The sequence below is a fragment of the Grus americana genome, chromosome 1, assembly GCF_028858705.1.
Source record: "Grus americana isolate bGruAme1 chromosome 1, bGruAme1.mat, whole genome shotgun sequence".
Taxonomy (NCBI): Eukaryota; Metazoa; Chordata; class Aves; order Gruiformes; family Gruidae; genus Grus; species Grus americana.
This window is the reverse complement of record NC_072852.1, coordinates 114,101,312-114,127,293: the sequence shown is the minus strand read 5'-3', so window position 1 is coordinate 114,127,293 and position 25,982 is coordinate 114,101,312. Positions and strand designations below refer to the sequence as shown.

The window sequence follows — 25,982 nt, the reverse complement described above, 5'->3', positions numbered from 1 at the left end:
AGTTACTTGGCAAAATCATGGTTTAAATACATCCAAATGGATGAACATTTATTGCATACAAACGTGAGCCACTTCCCAAAACCAGGATTAGTCCATAGTTATTTGTTACCCTAAATTGAAAGCTTTGGCACATTTTTCTCTGAAGTTAATAGCTACAGACAGAAACCTCTTCTTAAAATGTAACTCATGCTACAGCCCCATGAGTTCTGAAACACCATTAGAAAGAAAGCACATTGTTCTTGTCATCTGTGTTACACCTCTGTCCCTGTTGCAGGTTACTGGAATATGGAAAGGAAACTCATTTACTAACATTTTCTTATTTCTTGAACAGCAAGAGGTAGCATCATTTGCTTTCTTTCACTTTCCTTTGCTTCAGTTTTGTCTTCACAAAGTAACAGGATGATGCACTCAGAAGAGTGAATAAATAATACATTGGTGCCAGCTTTTACTGCAGTGATGGGTTGAGGAAAGGAAGGCGTTAGATATACATTACAGATCCATGGTTTAAACATTGCTTGTCACGAAGTGCTTAGGTGTGTACTAGCAGGAGCTGTATGGTGGTATGTGTTTTAACACCAGAAGTTCGTCCGGTGGACTGGTCGGTATGATTCTGTTCCAGTCAACAGAACTGATTACCTCTTAGAGGCTGCCTGGAACCCTGGGGTGTGTGGCATCGGGAATAGAGCTGAAACCACCAAACTTCAAATACCTCGTTTCACCACAGACAGGAACATAGACGATTTGTGTTAATGACCCAGTGTGCTACTTGGATGCTCGAGGGAATTATCATTTCCATGATAGGGGGAATGGATTTTAATATCCCATTTGTGAGGAGGTTGAAGTGGAAGGTTCAAAGCTATGGTGATCTCTGCGTTCACCATGAAAGGAGAGTGCTGGCCCTCCTTGCCAAAAGTCTCCACTGGCAGGAGATGGAGATATACTAACGTTGGGGGGGTGCGGTTTGCAAGTATTTTCATGGCTGCATTCAAGCCTAACCATTTACCTCCGTTGTTTACTGCTGAACTGTTACCTTCAGATGATGATAATACGGCTTTACAAATGTGTGAACTTATCAGTGTATCAAGTAATTTTTTTAAGCAGCCTTTGAAAAATCCTGTCACCAGCACCACTAAACAAAGGCAAAATGTCAACAATTTCTTGTAAACGAGACGCTGCAGTCTATGGTGCTAATAAAACCCTGGCTGGGACGGTATCAAGGGAATATACAGAAAAAGCTGTCAAGGTGTCGTGGTTCCAGGAGAAACAAGACTGAGTCATACTTGTTTACCAAAGAAGGTAAAATGTAATAATAATACCAGGAAGTAAGCACACCTGGCATTATTATTAAATAAAGCTCCAAGACTTCTGAGAAAAATGTCAGTATCCACATTCATTAGGTAGTAAACCTTTGTTTGAAAATGGTGGATTTAAACTCATAACTGTGATGAAAGGTGTGCAAAAGTTAGACGTGCTGTCTGGGAAACAGCTCCGCGGTGGTGGTAATTGAGAAGTGTGAACGGTACCAGAGCATTTAGCATGACAGGGAGAAACAGCTCGACACATTATGCAAGAGAGAGGGTTTTTCCCCATTTGAAAAGTTGATGTTTATTCTAAATGTTGAAGTATAAGTTCATTCCCTTCTCTCTTGTTCTGTATTGTCCCTTTCGCATGCATGCTCTTTAAAGAAGAGCCAGGATGATAACAGCAGTTAAATCCAAGGAAACAAAACCAAGCATAATTTTTCATGTTTCTTACAATACATAATACCTTTTCTAATACTAAGAATATGTGAAGTCCACCCACTGTCTTTGCAACAGAAGTACATCAAGATGTAGCATTATTTATATTAAACCTGTGTCTTCAAGCATGAGGCTCCAAATCCCCTAATTACTGACAAATACAGAGGGACCCCCTCCCTCCCCATGGCCCCTTGCTCCCGAGGACTGCTGCTAAGGGGCTGCATGGTATTGTTGTTTTTCTCACATCTTTCATAACTGTGGCCTCTGAGGTGTGGTCGGCTTCTGTTTGCACTGCTGAGCATCGTTACCGCGATTGACTCTTAGGAGTCCGTGGCTTAGTGGGTAGCCTTGATGTCTGATGTGAAGCTGGTGCTGCTCTTACTTTTAGGGCTCCCATCCCTGCCTGTTGGGTCTGTTCCATCTGGTCCGTGATACTGTGCGGTATAGCTGAGCGTGATTAAATCAGCAGAATAGTGCCAGTCCAGTTAGTTTGTGGTATTTGGCTTCATTCAAGGAGAAACTTGTTAAGAGAGCGTGAAGCACTTCACCTCCCTGTCCTTTTCTCTTTGGAAGACAGTACTAATTGGGGAAGAGACTAACTCATTTTTGTGTAAATAAAAATAGAATAAAGTAGACAACTGGGAAAATAATTACTTTAGAGAAAGCCTAGAGTGCTTCTGTAGAACCTGAGTGTAGCTTCACACTTCTGTACAATGAGAGTTTTTAAAACCTGTTAAATAGGGAAATGACTTTCTAAAGCCCAATTTCAGGCATCTTAATTCTTTAAGTATATAGCAAGGCTCTCACTTCCATTTAGGTATCTAAATCTAAGGCAAACGCACTTCTGTTTTCATTGTTCCTTTTTCTTGAAACTTGCAATAATATATAACCCTATGAAAAACTACCCTTGTGACTGAATCTTACAGAACATATTGCTAGCAGAAAAACGATTTTTCTAGGAGTGATCAAAATAGTCGAAGGAATGTTCCGGTACATTTTTGTGCAAGCTTTTTAGAATAGTTTTCAGGACCCTGATCCCATGAACTGTTGTAGTCTTCCATCATTTCTGGTTTTCTTTTACCTTCTCAGATGTCTAGTCCTTCAGCAAGCAGCAAGTCACAAAGGGGATGCAGGTGGGGGCTACCCTTAAGCATTTCCTTCTGTTAAGTTACTGGAGAGGAAACAGGGCCCACTGTAATGGTGGCCATAGCCAACCAACACACACAGAGAGTTGTCTTCTCTCATCCTGCGCTCTTCACTATCACAAACCCTTAAAAAAAGAGTGACGAAAAAAGGTTGGCCTTGATGCTGAGAATTTCACAGCAAAATGCTGTGCACTGACATAGCTGAGTTGATTGCTTTTGTGTAGGTAAAAACAGATGGGTATTGGATGCATTGGATGCACGCATACAAATTAGTTTTGAAGTGGCTTTCCATGTGACTAATTGACTCTCCTTTGTTTGTTTCATTAAGTTGTTTTTGTTGTCCTTTTTTTCACTTTATGAGCTTGCCAGTATCTGAGAGTGATCATTCATCTGAAAGGAGAAGGAAAAATAATTGCACTTTTTTTTAAAGTATGCTGTGTTTGTAGCTTAGGTGAGAGAAAGACAGAGAGCAGCTTTCTTTAATGTTGAAAGGCATATGGTGTCTGATGCTCTTGATCAAAATCTGCGTGTCTTATACTCAGCATGCCTAGTTTAAATGTCTGTAGCTAGCCAATACTAGAAGCCCTTTAACCTGGAGATCAGAAGCAGATACTGGACTTACAAATCCACCTCCATCTCACAGTTGAAAGGTGATAGTGTACATATAGCACTTATTTCATGCTCATAAAAAGGTGAAATACTTGGTAAGAAAAATAAAACCAGAAGAAATTTATTGTTCAGAAAGGAGTTACTGAAAACAAAGTGGAAAATTTTGGACATACTGAAATTAGAATGGCAGGGGAAAACCTCACAGTGGAGATGGTGAAATTTCTAAGCCAGTTCTTTGAAATTAAGAAATTAAGAGAACCACCCAGTGGTTTTGTGCCACTTTTTCAGACTTTCTCCCATGTAAATGGAAACAGGTCATCCCTTATTCAGACTCCTCTGCAAAATAGCTGTTACCACATCCATTTGTATAACTTACCTGGGCTTGAAAGCTTCATTATTACTTCAGGTCTCTCTTGTGTTTCTGGAGGCGAAATATTTCGAGGAGAAAGGAACAGGAGATTCATTCTTTTTTGTATAGAGACTTAACTTTCTCCTAGTGGAGTCAGGCTTGTGGCATACAAGATTTTTATCAATAGATTTTTTTAACTTCTTTTTAATACCTTATTAAGAGAGGTCATACTGTTCTCCTTTTTCCTCTGAGCTCACTTTCAAAACTGTAGTAGGCAACCTATTATAAAATGAAATATTGCAGGCTTAGTCTCTGAAATGAGGTGAAGGAGATAAGTTGTTAACTTCACATATGCTGTTCAAGCATATGTGATGCTGTGAAAAAGATGCAAAACCACTTGTGTGTGAAGGTGACAAAAAGTCACTGCATGTTTGAATTTTTAAAGATCATTTACTCAGTTGTAGAGAATTTTAAGTAGAAGATCAGATTAACAAACCTGAGACCTTGCCACAGCTGGGCACTGAGTTAGGAAGCCTTTCAAAAGCAACAGCAGCAGTAGCTCAGCGTACATTTTTTGGCCTATTGCCTGTGTATCATTCAGAATTAAGAGTGATCCCAGAACATTCTTGAGATATTAAGCTACCAAATGCATTTGATAGTCAGGTCCAGTATTCCGTCCTATTGTCTGAGACTGATTAAATCCTGAGAATTTTAGGCAGCTGTGTGAATTTAAAGCACTATAATGGTTAACAATGTTTAGCCCAATAGTTTGGGGGTTCTTTGTCAGCATAGGGGTGCTTGTGTTGCCATCCTAACACACATTGGTACCACAGGTCTTTTGTGGAGGCCTTACACGTCAACTGTACAGCAGTGTTATAGAACCATAGAATCACAGAATGGTTTGGGTTGGAAGGGACCTTAAAGACCATCTAGTTCCAACCCCCCTGCCATGGGCAGGGACACCCTCCATGAGACCAGGTTGCCCAAAGTCCCATCCAGCCTGGTCTTGAACACTTCCAGGGAGGAGGCATCCACAGCTTCTCTGGGCAACCTGTGCCAGTGCCTCACCATCATCACAATAAAGAATTTCTTCCTAATATCTACTCTAAATCTACCCTCTTTTAGTTTAAACCCATTACCCCTTGTCCTATCACTCCATGCCCTTGTAAACAATCCCTCTCCAGCTTTCCTGCAGGCCCCTTCACGTACTGGTAGGCTGCTATAAGGTCTCCCTGGAGCCTTCTCTTCTCCAGGCTGAACCACCCCAACTCTCTGTCTTCACAGGAGAGGTGCTCCAGCCCTCTGATCAGCTTCACGTTGGTAGTGCAGAGCATCTGAGCTGAGCGTGCTGAACGGCTGCACACGTTGGCCGAGATGGCAGCCTCGTCAGCAAAACCGTGCGGCTTTCACCTCTCCATCAGTGCTTCTGTCACACAGAAGACCAAAACTGAGTCCTCTCCTTCTCTGGTGTTAGATCCTGAAAGGCTCTGTTGTGGCCAGCTGTCTGCTTTGAGATGCCAGAAAGAGATAAGATCTCAAAGACAAAAGCTAGCAACAGTCAGCTGAAGCATGAGTTGCAGCATCAAGTGTGCTGACTGTCTCTGTCCTGTCCTTTGAGAAAACAGACAGCTCTGTGCACTACTCCAGTAGAAATAGCTTTTCTCTTCACACCACACTATAACAACAGAACAAAGAACTCAGCAGTCAGTGTAGACACTTCCAGGTCAGTTCAACACTTGGTAGTCCTCTGTGAACAGCATGCGAGGTAGTCCACAGTCTGGGTGAGGTGTCTTCTGGGTGAGAAAGTCCTGAGGAGCTCTCTCGTTTCCGTGTCCATATTAACTGACTGCATTTTTAGTTAATTTGAGCTTCTTGCAAAATAAAAATTGATTCGTTGACAGGAGCGTGGAGCAAGCATGTTTGGAGTGTTATTCAGCTGTCAAAATATAGTGTTTGCTGATCGGGATTCTTCTTCCATCCCTGTGCAAAAGGAGGAGCTTCAGTCTGGCATCTAACTAGTTTTCTCACTGCGTTGCTAATGTTGACTTTTTTGGGGTTTTTAGCATTTCTGATTTCTTACTCCTTGGGACATTCCAGAGTCCCTGATTCTTTCTTTTTTAATTAAAGAGGAGGGAGGGAAATAAAGAAACGGGTAACTTCATGTCCTTATAGAGTTTCTGAATAAAATATTCTCTCTTGTTATCTTGAAATCATTTTGTTGCTGACACATTATTATAAATTTTTTCATTTAGCGATGATAAGGCAGTAGAAGAACAACCAGAGGAAGATGAGGAGCTAACTGTTGTGGAAGATGAAGATGCTGATGACGACGATGATGATGGTGATGAAATTGAAGAAGAGACTGAGGAAGAGTATGAAGAGGCAACTGAAAGAACTACCAGTATTGCAACCACTACCACCACAACTACAGAATCTGTGGAAGAGGTTGTCAGAGGTAAATTCATGGGCATTTAGCTTGGGGCTGGAAAACTGACCCTGCTGCTGTGCATGTTTGCCCTTTATGACAAAAAAATGTTCCAAACAGCAAAATATCCCAAGTTGCAGCATTGTTGTGCTTGGGCTTCTGTAATTTGCACATTGAATCCCCTCCCCTTTCCCATTACAAATATTCTTTGGAGGTGTCTGTCTGTGAGGTGTGGTCATTGCGTATGATGTGGATGGAAGCAGAAAGGTTGCTTTTATTTTAAAGTAACATTAAATAAAATTTGACTGCTATATACAGTAAATAACAGAGGAGAAGTATGTGTGTGAGTTATCATGTGCAGGTGCTGCAGAAGGATAGGGAGTGTCAGTTCAAAGTGGGAGGTAGCACTTCCTGCTTTACATTAACAGCAGTGATTAGTCATTTTACGTGATTTCTGTTAGCCTGTTTCCAATATTTCTCCATGAACTAGTAATTCAGTAAAATTAGGTGAATTTAGAAATAACAATGCAGAAAAGTGAACCTAACTAATGAGTTGTATTGGGGTGGGGGGGAGGAGGAAATAGAAATGCATTGCCCAAAAAAGAAAATGTGGAGTGTTCGTCATGATACCTTGTGGTTTTTAACATAACTGCATTTTAAACTTTGAATTTTACCCTAGTCCATGGACAACATAGCCACGTAAAATTTTTAAATGCCACATTTCTCCTACAATACATAATGGAATGAATTATCCTTATATTTCTATTTTAATAAGTACAATTCCATGTGACGTAAATCTTTGTAAGATAGATGCCGATTTTTCTGCAACGCTTACGTCTTTACCAATAAGTGCTGGAGATGCTGGTAGAAAATGAGATGAAAGGCTACAGTTGAAAAAGGAGGAGTTGGGACTTGCAGGAGGCAGAGGCAAAATGGCAGCGATTGGGGCAGTCGTAAAATGAGGCAGAAAACATCTGGCCTGGTTCCCGTCCTCTCACCTTGCTCTCCCACCCCGTGCCCCTGGCGATGCTTGGGACCGAAGTGCCGAGTCCCCCATTTTGCATGTGACAGCATCCTTTCCTCGAACCGTGGTGCTGCCGTTTGGCAGAGCAGGTATGGAGCAGAGGAGGGCTGCCGGCTACAGTTCACCACGCAGCCGAGGTCAGAAGGGTGCCCGGGAGATGCTTTGGAAAAAGCAGAGTTACTTCATTTAGGTTTTTCTGTTTGGTCCATGTGCAGATAAGCTCACTAATCAAAAAAGCTAATGCTTCGCTAAAATCACTTGCAAATGTTTCTTTGTAAGGCTGGCAACAGTCTTGTGCGTTTTCTGTCTTATATAACTGCGTTGAGTGTTTTGCTCAGTTATTGGAGAGCCATTTCAGTGAGGAGGGAGCAGGAGGAGATTATGTTTAAATCTTTAAACCAATTAAATATATTTCCATATGTGAGCTTTCACCACCTGGGGATAAAATGCCCCGTTCTTGCTGGTAAATGAATATTGAGAGAGGAAAAAAAAAAAAAAGAAGTACACTTGACTTTAATGGGATTTTGGATGAGTGGAAATGAGGACAAATTAGGTAGAACATGTTTCTTTACTGAGGTTGACATTTCAAAGAGGTTAAGATGTTTAGCCTTCAGGAAAGTAGTGTGCGATAATATGAATATAAAATACAGAAGAGATGAAGCGAACTATTGAAGCCACCTTTTAAAAATCCTTTAGAAGTGTAGACACTTGCTAGCTGATAATGAAGCACTATTGTCCTGTTTTTCCCAAGCCTAAAATGTCCCACCTTGGGTGACTGAGTGAAATACTTGTTGCTGGCAGTGAGGGGAGGGCAAGCTGTTAACAATACAAGTTTTAAATGCAGTTCTGCCACAGCCATTTGGGCTTCCTGACCTCCAGCCCTCCTGGGGCACGGAAGGTGCAGAAACTGTCCCTGAGTGTGTGTCACTGGTATCTGACAGAGCTGCACTATGCAAAATGCTTGCTTATTTGTAAATGTAGAAGTGTACAAATAACTTATAGCCTTGGCTCTTGCTTCTACTTCCCTTGCTGCACTTGAGAGAAAGCTTCCTACAGGGCCCGTCTTCCTGATAGGGCCAGCAGATTGAGCACAGGAACTTACGTGGTGAGTATCCGCTGTGTTCTTGCTGTTGCAAACAGAAAGGTTCATCGTTGTCAGTGCAAATGAAAGAGGCAGAGGTACCTTGTAGACAGCGTATGTATTAAGAAGTGGTCTGTCCTATGGAGACACCTTGAAAGCCTTTCCCAGTGGAGTTCAGCGTCAGAGCTTCACTGTCATGGATGTGAGCTCTGTTCAGGCTACTTTTCCCAAGCGTTACTCAGTGCAGTTCATAAAAAGTATCCTAGGATGCTCTTCACAGACACTTTACAACCACTTTTATGTATGCTTTATGAAACTCTCACTAAATACTATGTCTTTAACATTAAAGAGCACAGAGAACGGGATTGTCCAATTTGAGAGGAGTTGCTTTTCATCTGTGAAATCAACAAAGAGCAACTGTTCTAAAACCATGAATTAGGATCTAATTGTGGGCTGGTACTGAGCCCTTTCTCCCCCAAATCAATGGAATGGTTGCCGTCAGCCATAAATAATTGGAAAGCATAAATGTCATGCTATACTTTAAAGACACTTGAGCTATTCTAGAATCAATTTGTCAGGCAATTTTATTTCTATGCATATTTTAATAAATCGTGATCAAAATAGCAATAGCAGAACTACTTGCAAACTTATTTCCAGCGAAAAGAAAGTTAGTCTTGCCTAGAAAATGGGAGGGGTCATTGACAGGAGGACAGTCTTTTCATTCAGTGTCTGTAGCAACTATATTTATATAAGCTATAGTGTTTATTCAAAAATCTGAATCTATTTTTCGTAGCATGGTACTTGCCAGTATTCACTTTCCTGCCTTTTGTGAAGGACCATCTCTACTGTCAGTTCATATGGAGTAGGACAGTGGACTGCCGTGGTGCAGCTGCCAGGTTCTTATTTGTGACACAGACCCAAGTTAAACTCTCAGATATGCTGTTGCTGGAGTTCAGATGTTAAATCCAACCGATGGTGGGTCTGAGGTTGCAGGGATCCAAATAGTGAAATGAATGTCAGGTCGACATTTTTCACCTTTGGTCACTGGGAGATGTTATCACTGAATTTGTGCTGAAGAAAGTAGTGGCTCATTTATGAAGCCCTGCAGGAAACCTGTGGCTCTTGACTTTTGCCTCTCTATGGAGCAAGAGAGGCGACTCTCTGCTGGCCAGGATTTAAGCAGGCGAGCGATTTGATTTCTGCTGTCATCATCGCAGCATCGCGGGTGTTGCAGAGCTGCTCCCGAGGCATCCGGGCTCCAGGTGATTCTTCCAGCGCGTGATGGAAGCCAGCAGGAGCGCTGCTGCCCCGTCACGTGCAATTGTTTGAGATTTCATTTCTGCTCTCCTTCAGCACAGTAGGTGACAAGAAAAATCAGTGTGTCTTGGCGTACAACAAAGAATAAGCAATTTCAGCTTAGTGCTTCCTGTCACCATAGTTAGTCAATCAGGTCTCATTTAAAGGAGAGCAGGAGGGTCAGTGTAGTGGCCTGGCAGAAAACACTTGGCAGCTTCTTTGCGTACCTAGCAGCAGATGCGAGGGATTCAGCAGCATAAGCTTGACCTGCCTCGTCTAGCGTATAATGTTGCCCTTTAGCAATTGGTTTTGCTTTCTCTAATTCAGATGGATTTCTTTAAATGGTTAGGAAAGAATTTAAGCACTGCTGCTTGATGTGACATTTTAACTATGTTTACAGTCTGAAGTTGCAAGTGAGAGACCATATGCTAGTGAGAGAAAAGTAGCCTGATGTTTGTATGGTAGCTCTTAGCTTTATTGATCTAGCGTGGAGGTTTTTTTTGCTGAAGATTTTTATGTCTAAAAGACTTTAAATCCATGCAGTGACAGCTACCGTCTATTCTAAGGCAAGGGATGTTAACTCTGATAGCTAGACCTATCACCTGTAAATTTTGGGATGATACTAGTAGCATATATTAGATTAATTGGGCTTTTTTTTCCCCTCAGTAGCTTTGCCCCACTTTCTTCTTTGAAAGGTTATCTTCCTTTTAAGGTAGTAGTTCCTTGTTCTTCTTCATTTGCTTAAGACTATGCAGTATGCTTTAGTTGGAAAGTGATAATGTGTAGTTGTATTCCCTATTAAAAAAACATCAATACACTGCTATATGAACAGTACACACTATTATGATAACTCTACTGTTTTTTTGTTACGAGATCTTCATTAAGAATGATAATCTCTAGCATATGAGCAAGAGCTGATAAAATTAACCTAATGGATTTGCATTAGAATAACTGATAGCTTTTAATTAGACATTATAATTTAAAGCACAGCTATTCCACCATAATATAATACTTTAAGATATGTTGCAATTAGGAGAAATCTTTTTTATGATCTAGTAATCTTGTTGAGGGAAAAGCAATATATTACTACCATTTGGGGTCAAGGGCAAAAATACTGAAATACTAAACACAATAATAGTGTTGTTTCACATAAGGTTGGAGGGTGGAGAGTGGTTTCACTTGAAATATACCCTGCCAGAAGAAATCCCCCAAGAATCTGCTTCCCTAGACAAAATGTGATTTTACTGTATTGAAGCAATAATTAATTGACTATATTATTTTGCTATGTAAAAAGACTGGAATGCACTTTGGGGCTAATCCTTGCATTCACTGTCTTGCCACGTTAGCATAGTCATGATGTTATGTGGCAACTATACCTTTTTTTAAAATATACATAAATTCAGGACATTTCATCGACCTACATTGAAAATCAAGCTGAGGTTTTTGTTTGGGTTCTGGCCGTCAGTAGTAACTATACGGCACCTTGGTTCAAAATGTAGTCATGTTGTACACAAGTAAGTAGAAAGCGCATTTTCACATATTTGTCCCACTTCAGAATTGTATGGCTTTGTATTCTGGCCAAGTATACAATTACATTTTATTTTTGTATTCCAAATATTCCCCTCCAGTAGCTTAAGAATAAACATTAAAGAGAGAAATTCAGTCTTAATTGTGCAGGATGGAAACTACACTTTTACGGTATTTAACAATTTTAGAAGAGCTGTTCTTCAGTATTGCATTTAGAAGTCATCATTTTGCTTTTTTCTTTTAACTTCCGCTGTAGAAAGTATTTTAGCAATTGTGTAGCTTGTGCACCAACTTTATTCCTGGAGTATGTGCCAGCTTCACAGCTGCCTCCTCCTAATTTCCAAAAAACCTCGTCTGAAATTCTCTTTTGTCTTTGAATACTCAAACTAAAATTTGGCTGCCTCCTCTAACCATATATTCAGAATGAGGAAGTTTTGTTTCAATGAAATTATCTTTAAATATTCTCTTTTGATTAATTCATTGAGCAAAACAGTATTGTGCTTTTTTGGAACACAAACGGTATAACTGAAAGACAAACAGAGTGCATTTACTCTTTGTCTAATTTTCCTCAGCTAGTTAAAAAAAATGAGGACTGATACAGAAGTGTATTAATATCCTCAAACTATAGCTGTCAGTTCCTGAAGACACAGAAGCCAAAATTACTCCTGCTGTAATATTATATATACTAGCGCATAATAAAGAGGAGCATATACCTTATGATATATATTTGAGAGGTTTATTCCTTTGGCCTCTCATGCATTAATGGATTATTCTGTTCTTTAGTGAAATACAAATGGTAAAATATAAAATTGTGATCCCATACTTGTTTGGGTCCGGCATGATGGTGATCCGGTTTGAACTGACAGCAACATCGACAAAGCAAACACATACCAGTGCTAGTGAGTTGGCTCATACCACCAGTATGATTTATTTGTATGTAACTGACAATATCAACTTCAAACTTCAAAAGGGCTGGTAGTATAGAAAGAGTCATAAATAAATTATTTTTTCCATTACCATGGCTAAATTAAAGAACTTGTAATAGACAACACGATGGTATATTTCTAATGTGGCGTTAAGGTAAAGAAGATTTTCAGAGGTGTAAACTAAACCTAGGACCCAACTTCCAAGACATGTTGGAGATGGTAGTCTAACTCTTCCTGTTTGTCCTTTTTTTTTTTTTCTTAAATTATCTTCAAATTTAATTTCTGGTTTAAAGTTTGGAACTGACTGTACCAGCATTTAAATGAGCTTAGGTCTTATGATCATGTAAATTCAAATCCTGAAGAAAATACTGAGTAACCTTGATGTTTACAGCGATAGAAGTATGTAAATGTAGCTTTAATTCTCTCTCCCCCCTCCCTCCCCCTTAGAAGTTTAAATTTTATTTCAGATTCCTCAATTGAAAATGTTGGTGTTCACAGAGTGAGCGTTAGTCCCATGTTGAAAAAAAAAGCATAGAGTTGAGATTTTGAAATAAAGTTGTTATAATTTCACTTTGATTTAAAATCAGTTTTCTGCAAGGAACAGAAAAAAACAATTTATATGGTAATGAAAAAAAATTAAAATATCACTCAGAACCATATTTTATATTTCCCTCTCTAAAAACCGATCATCAAAAGTATCTAAAATGTTTGCACATAAATTCTAATTAGCTCTCCTAACAGCATTTTGGTAAATGAGTGTTTATGGAAGTACTTTGTGTAAAGCCATTATAAATCAATGTCCACATACTTGAAAACTGTATTTCCTAGGATGCTGAAGCCTGTGCTTTTCAAAGGAAAAATAACGCGCTTAGTACTGATTTTTAGTGTAACTAATTTTTTTCCAGTATATCGCTTTAGCTACTAATTTTAAAGCAAATAAAAAAGCTTTGCCACAGCACTGTTCTTCGGGGAATGATCTACCTGCTTGGTTAGAAACCACTGTTTTTGCATCAAGAGGCTGCAATAACTAGAAGAAGCTTAGAATGAGGAAAGTTGAATTATACTTTCCTGATTATCTCAAAAATAATTTGCCAAATCTGAGGTTTCAGAGAGGGAAGGTATTGGCAACTGTAATTTTTGATTTAAGGCACAGATTCAGTGAGAGAAATTTTGCTGTTGAAGAAGGATGTGTGGAAACTCTAAGTGTCTGAAAACAAAGTTAGAATTTAGATCGCTTATGAGTCTGGGTTGTGGCAAAGGCTTGTCCTCTTTAATTCTATCCAGTGTCATGGAGCCAAAGGCAAAAATGCATCTTTGCAGGGGTAAGGGTGAGCATGTTCCTTAAACAAATCTAAGCTCACCGATAACACTGTACTTGATACAAATTATTTGTGATATCGAGTAAAATTGAATTATACAGTGGCAAAAAGCAATTCATCTTCTAATCAGTTTTCAGCAACAGGAATAATATATGAAGCAAAGACAGCTTTTAATTTTTTGATGAATTATTTAGCAGTGTATGCTCCCTGCCTGCTGCTAATACCTGGGAAAATACCATAGCTCATCCATCGTAGGCATTAATTGCTACACTTGGTAGCAGTGGAAGGGGAAACGGTATTTGGATTAATAGCCCAAGAAAGCCTGTTGAATTTCCCATCTTTGTACTTCATTTCCCCACCTTCTCAGTTGCGGTCGTGCAGCCGAGGATCGAGTGTTGTGGCTTTTTTATATGATGACAAGTGATGGGGTTATGGAGAGGCCTGAGAGGAGCAGCTGACCCACAATTAGGAGCAACGGGACCATTTCCCAGGCATTGAAGCTGGTCTAAAAACGTATGCTTGCCCCAAAGCAGGGGTGAAGGAACGCTACTCTGAGCCCTCCACTGAGAACAGGCAGTGGTGGATGGTGGTGGCATCACTGGGAAAGGGGTGACAGCAGTGAGAAGTTTCCTAGACTGGACCATCAACATGCTTCCCTCAAACAGAGCAATCGTAAAACAGTAATCCAGAGCATTTTTCCTCTTCGTTTAGGTCAGAAATTGTTTCCAGAGTGGACCATTTCTGTCTGCAATGAAATAATTACCATGTAGCTCTCACCAGCAGCAATAGGGTCAGCTGTGCGGGCTGGAGGGAAGGATGTGCCTCCACCGCCCTGCCGTGTCACCCCCAGCCTGGTGGGAGACGACGCGTCCCTGGCCACATCTCTGGGCTGCAGTGCCTCAGGCTTGCCCTTTTTAATGTGCTACCCTGTGGTTTCCTGAGTGCTTGTCCCAGTGCATCTTTCACATGTACGAATGACTGGAGTTTCCAAAGAGCCAGTTCCTTTCTATCACTAATGGACAATTACCATCACTTTCGCATGCTATTTACACATGCAAACAAACCTCTGCTGCTACTTCTGTGAAAGATGTACCTACAGGGAATTTTACATTAAATCTGTGAACCGTTCCCATCCTGATAACAGTTCAAAATGAAATAAATCGGACTTTATAGCAAAACTAGTATTTTCAGGGAAACCTGTAAGGCACTTAGTGTGTGGATAGAGGTCAGCCCATCATCACCATTAACCAAGACAGACTGAGTTGTTGAGACTTTTGTGGTTTTTGAAATGACATTTCCTGTCAGCAAAAATTCTCTTGATTATACCTGTCTCTTTAATGTCAAGAGTCACTATTCATTTTGAATTGACATGTGGCAGCTCTTCCAAGGCTGTGCAAAGTTAGCTTTGTGTGAAGATTTGACTGTATAATTGGACAACGGGGCAAGATTTTATTTTGAAATAAATGAGAAGAATCACTTGTATACTAAATGTGGTATATAATTAATCATATGGTAGCACACAATTAATTGTAATGAATATGTTTTACAATTAAGTACACTTAATTTGTTTTTTTCCTAAAGTAAAAAACCTAATATGCCATCACCCCCAGCTATTCCTTTTCCCCTAACTGCTTGGTACAGAGCTGTGACATTTGTAGCACATCCTTGGCCATTGCATAGGTGGATATGTTTCTCTTAGACCACATAGATGCTCCCTAAAATCGATTCTTGACATTATTTCTAGGTACTGTATGTGAACATGTTAAACACATGTAAAATTGTACCTATATTATGTATTTAAGGAAATGTGGATAGACACTGACTACCAATGACAATTGAATACAAAATCTGTTTATAAATAGCGGTGCTCCCGGGGAGAGTGAAGTGCTGGGTCAGGTCGGACTCTGAAAGGCAGGATTCTTTGTAGCCAGCATCTGAGAGGTGATAAGCATGAGGGGGTTTTTCAGTGCTAATGCACTGATACTTCTTCATACCTTTCAACCCTTAGGGATCAGCCTTCAACAAAATTCAAGTGTATGCAGAGAATTTAGAAGCCTCTAGTTAACGTACCAGTTTGTCTGCCAATGCAGTGCATGGGATGAAAGGAAATGAGGAGCGTGTTGGTGTTTAACGTGATGTAGATTTGAAACGACTTATGCAGCACGTTGAAAGATAAAACTGGTTTTGTCTGTTTGGAACATTATTGGTAAAGGGCTATACATTTACATGTGTAATTGGCTGAATTCCAAATTTCAGGCAGAATTTGCTTTGTCTTCCTTTACTTTGCCTGGTTTGGTTCTTCCCTCAGGTTTTCATGTGTTGCAGGATGTAGGCAGAGACTGTGGCAGCTCACAATGAACACAAACACAATCAGTTTTCATTTTTTCCTGTATATATTCACTGGGGATCAGGTTTCCTCCCATGGATGGGATAAAGCTATGGCAGTAATTTTATATATGTGAGCCCTCGAACTATGAATTATAAACCCTGTGCCAGGCAGCCTGCAAGAGGGAGTTTCTTCAGCAGTGACTATATATAAATAGGTGTCTGAAGAGAATTTGTTTTCCTCTATGACACATAAATATTTTTATTTTATTTTTTCTCTTGTATAAGCTAGGCAACCTTCTCAGTTGCTGGTGGGGGGGAAGAGGATGTGTAGCTAAAAACCATCAAGAAAAACAAGTGGCACCTTCTCCTTTCAGATGTTCCCCTGCCAGACAGGTCCCGAGTGGGCTGCTTGGGCAGGAATCTGCCTGGGGCCATCGGCAGCCCCGCGGGCAGCAGCCGGGGGGGGGGTGGTTGTACCCCTCTGGCTGCAAGCAGACAAAACTTCATGCTGGTACCATTGCCACCATGCTGGAGCTTGTTTCAGAGCAACACCCCTCAGTGCGTGCGGATAAAGTAGCTAAAAACATAAAAGTATAGGCAGACTAAGGAGACTTAGTGGCAGAAATCTGAGTCAGTTCAAAATTCACCTTTGTTGTCTCTGGGGCAGTTTTCCAGGGAGGGCTTTCCCGTTTCCCAAAACACCTCCTTGGTGCATCTCCTTCCTCGCTCATGTGTGCGTGGCCATTGAGAGGCACCTGATTAAGAAACCGAGACAATACCATTTACATGCTAAATGTGGTTCCTCCGGGTCTCCTGTGACTAGAAGTGTGCTCTGAGCAAGCCGAGACTGGTCCCTGCCGCGCGATGATCTCCCGCTGGTACTTTGACGTGGCCGAAGGAAAGTGCGCGCCCTTCTTTTACGGCGGCTGCGGCGGGAACCGGAACAACTTTGACTCGGAGGAGTACTGCATGGCAGTCTGTGGCAGCGTCAGTAAGTGCCCCTCCACGTCTCCCTCGCTCCCACCGTTCGGGAGCGGGCCTGGGCTCACACTAACCCCCTGCCGCGGTCTGTCCAACACCTCCGCTCACTGCTAGATCCTCATCAGCCTCTCGCTAACCTGGCATGGTAGTGGGCGACTTCTTGGTGCTGTAGACGGGGGTCTGCAAGTAGGTAGCTAAAAGCCTAACACTTCCTTAGATGACGCCTTCGCGCTCACCTTCTCTTAATTTTCTGTCAAAGCCTACTGACATTTTGTGTGTGTCTCTGTGTGCATGTACAGTGCATGTGCAGGGAAAAACACAAACTTTAGGGAAGCCTCAGGTAAGTTTAAAAACAGCTCGTAGTTTGTACAGTGTATTTCAATGTATTATTTCTGACCTTTTTTAATCAAAGCAATATAAGCTCATTATAATACCAGAATATTTATTTCCAGCCTTGGAAGAACTGATTCTTTTTGTTTGTTCGTTTATTTTTAGTTTGATTGAATACTTTAAGTGTGTTTGCAATGAAAAGGGGAGAAATGACATTCGATTTTTAGGTTTCCCTGAGGGCCACGATGCACGTGGATGTGAATCACTTCCCACTTACTTTGTTTAACAAGGCATTTATTTTAATGATCATTTTCCATGAAGAAAGAATGTTCGCATTATGATTTTGGTTTGAGAAGGATGGCTTTCTCTATCACAGGGTATTGAATCAGGTGCTGGATTTATCAGCTGTGTTATGTTCAGGAGCCTCTGGTAAGCTCCCTTCCTCCTCTTTTGCTTGCAAGTACTCACGGGAGAGTACTGGCTGCTGTTTACATCTGAAACATTAAAGAGTGAGTATGTATCTCACTGTCCTGCCTGCTTACAGGGCATGGAGGAGCTGAACAGAAGCAACATGTTAGCAGCACGCTTTTAGGAAAATATTTTCCAAAAATATTTTCCAAATCACACCTCAGAATATTTGCAATAACTAGAAGGCTTAAAAACGCACACAGACAGGCATCAAGGTGTGCTGCGTGTGTCGTGGAGCAGAGGAGCTGACCTGTATTTTATTGGAGCAGTAGCAAGAGCAGTCATGGAGGCAGGAGCGCTGCTCTGATCTCCAGCTGCATTTCATCTCGACATCTTTTAGAGCTGTTTGTGGCAAAGCTCCATGAAGGGACGTGGAGAAAGACGACCACCAGGCCAGAGAGGAGGACACCTCATGGACAGTGGTCAGCTTCTGCAACAAGACAGAAGATGTAGTGAAGAGAAGGAAGAACTATGCAGTAGGTTGGAGTGAGGTCTATATTATATTTGCTGACAGAGTGAGATTTTGAACCATTAAGTTCCCATGTTAGGTAAGATGTTTCTAGAGATGCGAAACATAGTTTGTCTCTGGTTGCATGCCCTGTGACAGGCAAGAAAAACTGGGACTTTCTAACGAGTTAAATTAGGACAGTAGTAGAAAAAAAAGAGAATTTTAAAGAAGAAATATTTATGCAATAAAAAATGCAGGGTATGTGATACTGACGAGCAGTTGATACTGTAGACATGGAAGGAGGAAAGAAAATTAAACTTGAAGATAGCCAGCTCATGCAGATTAGAGGCATTAAAAAAACCCCCACGCTGCAGTGAGAGAGATGTTGAACAATAACCCTAGGAAAGCCACTTGAGCTCTTCTCAATTTAGTTTCAGGAAGCTGAGATGAGGCTGTGTTTATTCTTTACTGTTATGGCCAATGGAGAGTTTGTAAAGGATGACTACCTTTTACAGTCGCATGTGGGTAAGTATCATGCTTAAGTGGTGATTGGATCCCAGACAAGATGATGGCCATCAAAACCAATAGTGGAAAATAGCCAAGAAACTGAACCTTTTGCTACTTTACATCTGGAAGCAGTCCCAGTTAGCAAGGGAAGAATGACAGGACTGAACATGATTTACCTCCACAGAGGATACTTCAGGTATTTGCCTTAGTCTGTAAGAGGCAAATGAAAGTCACCTACCTCCAATATTAGACCTCTTGTGACAGTACCTGTTCCTTTCCCCAGAAATTAAAAAAAAGGGAGGGAGGGGGCTTCATCCTTTAACTTCATGTCCAGCAAGGTAGGATTAAATTAAAAAATAGCTATTGGGTTTTTGTGCTGTGCATTTTATTTTTATGGTCAGTAGAAGAGTTTCTAAAAGCTACATACGCTGGTTCTTGTTGGGAAAAGTCATACTTTTCACATAGGGATTAAGAATTATTATTGCCTTTGTCAGTATCACTAAAATATCTAGAATATTTCTGTGAATGCTGAACAACAGAATAAATGAGGTCTTGTAGTAGATCTTGACTCTTGCAAGATTGCAGTTTTGTTAAAGGTCTGTTTTTTATAGATTTATTTTGAATCTTGCCCTTCAAGCTGAGCCATACGGATGCATTTCTCTGTACAAATTCTGCAGTGGGACTGCGCAGACTCAAATATCTCCTAACATCGTGCATCTTGCATACCAAGCTGTCATTATTCACCCAGCACTTCAAATCTGAGAGTTTCATTTCTGGGTTTTATAGTGCAGCAAAATTATTACACAGAGGGAAGGGTGTTGCTGACTGAAAGAGCAGTTGCATCACAAAACAGACTTCATGAGAATTATACTTAGCGTAAAACTTGGAGGAATGAGACTCTGATTTATCACGTTCATAATGCAGTGGTGTTACCTTTAATATACAGGCTGTAGGTGAAATCATAGCACCGACTGCTTGTAATAGCAAGCGAGCACAGTTTACTGTATTACACTTCCCAACAACCTACGGATCTTTTTGCAGGAAATCTGCTATAAGGGGTGACCTTGGTCATGTTCTTGAAAAGAATATTACAGATTGAATGAAACTTGAAAATTAGATTGTCTGCCTTCTTCAGACTTGTCTCTTGGCAGCAAAAGTTGTCTGTGCTCATGCTGTTTGGGAGGATAATTGTTCTTCTTTTCTAAGACTGTCATTTCTTATGCAGCATGTGAAATCAGAAACAACTCCTAAATTTGCTATATGGCATATATGTTAGGATATTCAGATAAGCCCAGACGATTCCTCTCTGTCTTATGGAAGTTGGTGTTTTGGGTTTTTTTCTTAGGTTCAGTTCAATAAAACAATGCCAAGAGTGTTACCATTTCTGTTCTTTTCATAGGTATCTTGGTTTACTTTGGGATTCCCAATTTTGGGTCATTTTGTCTTTAAGGAAAATGGAGTTAGGTTGAGTACTTGAACTGCATGGCTTCATTTGCACAACTGGCAGTGAGGAAAAATAAAGCGAGTCCGGTGTTCTAAAGTAGATCTCACAGAGGACTTTTTCCTGATTTTCTTCAGCAGTTTCTGAAAAAACATTTGAGTCTTTAAGGTACACTTTCCAAGCTATTTTAGTTGTCTTTTTGTTCCTGTATTTTCATGTTATGTCAAAGCGTTCCAAACTCTGATCTATACATTTCTTATTTTTGTTCCTAAAATACTTTGTTTTCCTCTGGTTTTGTCTGCTGTTTCAGTATTACCATACTGCTTTTCCTTTTTCTTCATCATTTTGCTGTCTTGTTTGGGTTTGTTTTTTCCCCCCTGTGACCCTTAACTTAACCTTTCTATTTGATCTCTGTGCTCCCCCCCTTCCCTAGCCCATGCTTATTTATTTATTCCATTCCATTCTATATTCCTTTTCTCTCCAGTGGTCACATTTTTGTTGCTCCCTTGTGTCCTGTAAAAGCCCAGTAAGCCTCTTAGGCAGGACACAGGATGAACACTAAAAGCACGTCTTTCCTTTGTCTAGCTGTAGTCTGTTTTGCACGATAAACTAGTTAGCTTTTACAGAGAGGAATATGAAACAGTGGGTACTAATTGGGTTTCTCTTGAATAGTGGGCAAAGGATGAAAGGATGGGATGGGAGTTTGTTTTTGTCATAATGCATTGAAGTTGGACTGAACCAAAACCTGAGGATGTTCTGTTGTCACAAATACTCATGCGCTATAAATACTGAAAGTGCAAATACTGAATACTAATATCCTGAACACATTGTCTACAGAAAAAAAAATAAATCATGTTTTATTCTGCTTCCTTGCTGAAGCCTCTTCACCTTGATCTGAAAAGGTGGGTCTGTCCTGTCATGCATAACCTTAGACTCTCTCCATGATCAGTGAATTTGACTGATGATCTGAGGTCTGACAAAAATGATTTGTCTGTTGGATAGGAGCTACTACTGTCAAATTTTTTCATTCATCACCCCTGTGGTGGGTTGACCCTGGCTGGGGGCCAGGTGCCCACCAGAGCCACTCTATCACTCCCCTCATTCACTAGACAGGGGAGAAAAAGTGTAACAAAAAGCCTGTGGGTCGAGATAAGGACAGGGAGAGATCACTCACTAGTTATCGTCACGAGCAAAACAGACTGAACTTAGAGAGGAAATTCATCTAATTTATTACTAGGCAAAACAGAGTAGAGAAATGAAAAATAAAACCAAATCTTAAAACATCTCCCCCCACCCCTCCCTTTTTCCCAGGTGCAACTTCACTCCTGGCTTCAACCTCCTCCCCCCTCAGTGGCACAGGGGGACGGGGAATGGGGGTTACGGTCAGTTCATCACACGTTGTTTCTGCCGCTTCTTCATCCTCAGGGGGAGGACTCCTCTCATCATTCCCCTGCTCCAGCATGGAGTCCCTCTCACAGGGGAGACAGTCCTTCACGAACTTCTCCAATGTGAGTCTCTCCCATGGGGTGCAGACCTTCAGGACCAAACTGCTCCAGCGTGGGTCCCCCACAGGGTCACAAGTCCTGCCAGCAAACCTGCCCTGGCGTGGGCTCCTCTCTCCACGGGTCCACAGGTCCTGCCAGGAGCTTGCTCCAGCGTGGGCTTCCCACGGGCCACAGCCTCCTTCAGGTGCCTCCACCTGCTCTGGTGTGGGGTCCTCCACGGGCTGCAAGTGGAATCTCTACACCCCCTCATCCTTCCTCCATGGGCTGCAGGGGGACAGCCTGCTTCACCATGGCCTTCACCACGGGCTGCAGGGGGATCTCTGCTCCAGCGCCTGGAGCACCTCCTCCCCCTCCTTCTGCACTGACCTTGGTGTCTGCAGAGTTTCTTACATCTTCCCACTCCTCTCTCCAGCTGCAAAAGCTCTCTCTAAGTGTTTTTTTCCCCTTCTTAAATATGTTATCACAGAGGCGCTGATGGGCTTGGCCTTGGCCAGCGATGGGTCCGTCTTAGAGCCGGCTGGCATTGGCTCTGTCAGACACAGGGGGAGCTTCTAGCAGCTTCTCACAGAAGCCACCCCTGTAGCCCCCCCCCCACTACCAAAAGCTTGTCATGCAAACCCAACACAACCCAGCTGCATAGGAATTGATATATAATTACCTTAGAAGTATAAGGATCTTGTTACCAATTCCTTCAGCCGGCCAGACCACATGTGCTCTCTCTTGCTATTGATTTTTAATAAGGATGTTCAATATTGTCTACAGTTTCTATTCAATATAAGGACTCAAACTTCTACTGTGTGACTGGCCATAATGGCTCCTGTGAAGTCATTAGCATCTATAAGGCAGTTAATTCAGATTTAATGACCTCAGAATGGGTATGTATTGACAAGAATAAGCAGAAGATGATAAATTTCTGTTATCAAAGGAATGATTTCTGTCTTATTGTCATAATAAAAAGGAATCTATTGTACAAAGTTTTTTCACTTGTCTCTTAATTGTTGCTTGTTAAGTGTTCTTAAAGCTATAGGAAATACATTTTTTTAATAAGTACCATTTTGAAATTACATTAATGTTCAAGTCTTAACTTGGGGGCAAAAGAAGCTTCAAAGCTGGGAAAATTCGTTATCTTAGATGTGCTTCATTTGTCAGGTGTTGCACAGGAGACAGCTCACCCAGCAGCTCCTGCAGCCGTGGTGCATTCGGAGTGGAATTCGTGCTGCTGTGTTTACATTTGTTCCACATTAAAGCGGGAGTGAACTGTACTCCAGTGGCACAGTCGGATTTTGAAAACTTTGACATACCATTAAAATGACCTTTTATAAAATAGGGGCTTTTATCATTGTACTGAATTCCTATGGCTAGCGTCAGAAGGAACCAACAGGGTTCAGTGTTGTCAGTTGCCTCCTTCCTTGAGTAAACCCTGAAACCTAGTAATAAGTTTAAATGTCAACACATGTGGTTTTATTTTTGATCATTTTAGAGCATAATCACAGATTTTAGGTGAATTTAGGTAGAATAGTATGTATTCTCTAGGCTAAATTTTGTAAACTTACAAACTTGCTAAATCTCTTTGTGATTTTTAAGTGACAGATACTTTATTTCAATTTCAAATGGAAGTTATTAAAAGAAACAGACACTCTAAAAGCTACAATTTGTAATACATGTGGAATTTTACACCCTCTTAAATATAGATTAAAATATTGTACACGGGCCCAAAGACTAATATGGGGGATCCACTCTTACTGCTTTTCATATAGGCTAGCTTCGGCTTGCCTACAGATGAGCTTCGGTCTGTCCCTGATAGTTGATGAGATGGGTCTTATTGTGTTTCCAGTTCATGCTCCTAAGCAAGGGGAAAATTCATGACCTGTAGCGTTTTTGCAGTGTCCAGTCTAATTTCCCTTCAGAGGTACTGCGAGTGACAAGCTGTACATTTTAACAGCAAAGGCTTATAAGATGATATTCCTGTTGTCAGGAATTTCCTTTATCCATCTGGTATTTGTTCAGGATCTTGACATCTCCCTAGTTAGCAGGAAGTAAAATTTCTCGGCAGCTAAACTTGCGTGCCAACTTCCGGTGCCTGTCTAAGGCATTAAAGCGCTGCAGTGCATTCCTGTAAGCAGAACGGTAAAATAAACTAAATTCTTAGTTAGGTAACACGTTTTAATCCTTTGTCTGACGTACTGGGTGATTGCTCATTTTATGTGTACAAGCACAGAGATGGCTCGAGCCTGAGGTCAGGTAGGAGGCTCAAAGACAGAAAGCAGGCCATGTCTACAACACGTTCATCTGGGCTGGGTGATATTGCCTCTGTGCTGCTCGTGAGGCTTATGGGGGCTTGGCAGGCCTCTGGCTGTAACAGCAGCAGAGCTTGCAAGTTGCTTCATGCCCGGAATGCTTTTTTTTCTTTTTTTTTTTTTTGGCAGTGCACTTAGTGTTGGAAAATAATAGTCACCAGCTACAGTACTAATTTGTCACGGCACTGCAGGAGATATAATTTAAAATACAGAAGTCTAGTGCTAACTTTTCAAAACCTAAATATCTGCCTTTGTAAGTAGTGGTATTGCAAGGAAGCATTTCTCATAATAAGTACGAAGTCTTTTATTTGAATTAATAAAAACCCCCAAGTTACTACAAATTCAGTAAAGACAACCCGTTGCTTTGTCACAAAGGCTCTTTATATTCAGTTGTCTTACTGCTTGCCAAATTAGCAGTAAATGGGACATTACCTCTCAAGACTTTACTTAAATGTGTCCCTCTCCCACCATCTCCAGCATGAATTGCCTGTATCTGCTGGGTTTTATTTTCTCTGGCATGAAAACTTGGCCAAATCACGCGTCTTGGTGAAGTTGAGGCCAATTTCGAATAGTGTAGATGAAATCTTATGAAAAACATATTTTTGCAGTTCTTTATTCATTGTGAGTGCTTGACACTTATTCGGTACCTAGGAGCTGTAATGGGATGAATTCTAATATAATCTATTTAAATTGTTAATTTTGACTACCACCGTTAGAGGATGCAAGCGACCAATTTCTGTTTCCTCAGTTTCTTCATCTATATAAATTCACACTTACACTTCACCCTTGAACCACATGTGGAACCAGCGTTGGACTGGGCCTTTTTAAAAACCAGTTGGGTAAAGTTTAGGATTCAAAAGGGAAATGATGCAAATGTTTTCATATACAAGAGTTAGACTACTGGTACCTTCAAGCACTAGGAATTTTATTAATGTGATACATAGTATTTAGGACAAGGGGTAATGGGTTTAAGCTGAAGGAGGGTCGATTTAGATTAGATGTTAGGAAGAAATTCTTTACTGTGAGGGCGGTGAGGCACTGGAACAGGTTGCCCAGAGTTGTTGTGGATGCCCCATCCCTGGCAGTGTTCAAGGCCAGGTTGGATGGGGCTTTGGGCAGCCTGGTCTAGTGGAGGGTGTCCTTGCCCGCAGCAGGGGGGTTGGAACTAGATCTTTGAGGTCCCTTCCAACCCAAACCGTTCTATGATTCTATGATAGTTCTAGACAATGTTTTTGCTGTAACTTGTTTTGTTGGGTCTAACCACAGTTCTTTTTTTTAACTTGATGACTCTTGTTTACAACCTTGGCAGAAGGCATTTGAGGAGAATACTTCTGTCTTGTATTTGTTCACAGCAATCTCATTTGATGTAACAGGTGAAGAATTTAATGGGGGGTTTTACCCTCATAAATATTTAAATTTATGGTGACAAATCAAAAGAGAATTATCTTGAAGCAGAGTATTTTAAAGATGCTTGAGGCAAGTTTGCTTTGGGGACCTTCTCCCAAGCTAAAAATGAATTGAAGAACTTGGGGGGAGGGGGGGCGTGTAGGGCGTGATCTGAGCAATTAATGACTGAGATGAGTGTTGAATGGATATATGGATATGAGCAAGGCAAAATTGCATTTGTCAGGGCTGGTGAAAAGGAAGTTGCCATCATGGCTGCCAAGTTCTAGCTGTGCATAGATACAAAATGTATCGTGAAGTTCTTACAGAGAAAGATTCTTATATGAGAAAACTAATCTTAAACCTAGTTTAGGTGGCAAGTGTCAACTTCAGCTAAGGAAATAGGTGAGGAATAATATAAGTATGGTTTGGGGTTTTTTTCTCTCAAAGAAGTCTCCATGAGGGATTTCACTAAACTGCCTTACAAGCTGCCTATTGTTTTGATGCCATGCCCACTATTTAAATGATAACATATCAAAGGAAGATAGGATCAGCCTTTCCAAGTTCAAAATGGAATGTAACTCTTAAACATGTGATTTTTCCATCTGAATACACTTAATTATTTTCAGGCCAAGGTTGCTACATTGACCTGTAATTATTCTTTGAATACTAATGCAAGTTAGGAAATACTACAGAAATTATACACAGTCTTTTATGACAAAGTAGTTTAGCCTTGATGGTTAATAAAAACAAGGAGATAACCCAATGTTAAGAAAGGAAAGAGCATCCCTCTGGAACACTGGGTTCTCTTTCACGTGTTAACTCTCTTCATGTCACCTGTGCCTGGAATCTCT

The 25,982-nt window shown here is 40.9% G+C and overlaps 1 protein-coding gene across 2 annotated transcripts in view; it reads left to right on the top strand.

Moving 5' to 3' along the window:
• The window catches only part of APP (amyloid beta precursor protein), a 231,690-nt gene that overhangs the window by 123,259 nt on the left and 82,449 nt on the right, over positions 1-25,982 (top strand). The window contains exons 6-7 of one of the 2 annotated variants that reach the window (XM_054842225.1): positions 6,095-6,297; positions 16,592-16,759. In XM_054842225.1, the coding sequence (XP_054698200.1) occupies positions 6,095-6,297; positions 16,592-16,759 (371 nt within the window). The remainder of the gene's footprint in view (positions 1-6,094; positions 6,298-16,591; positions 16,760-25,982) is intronic. The other variant, XM_054842302.1, reaches the window with a different exon arrangement.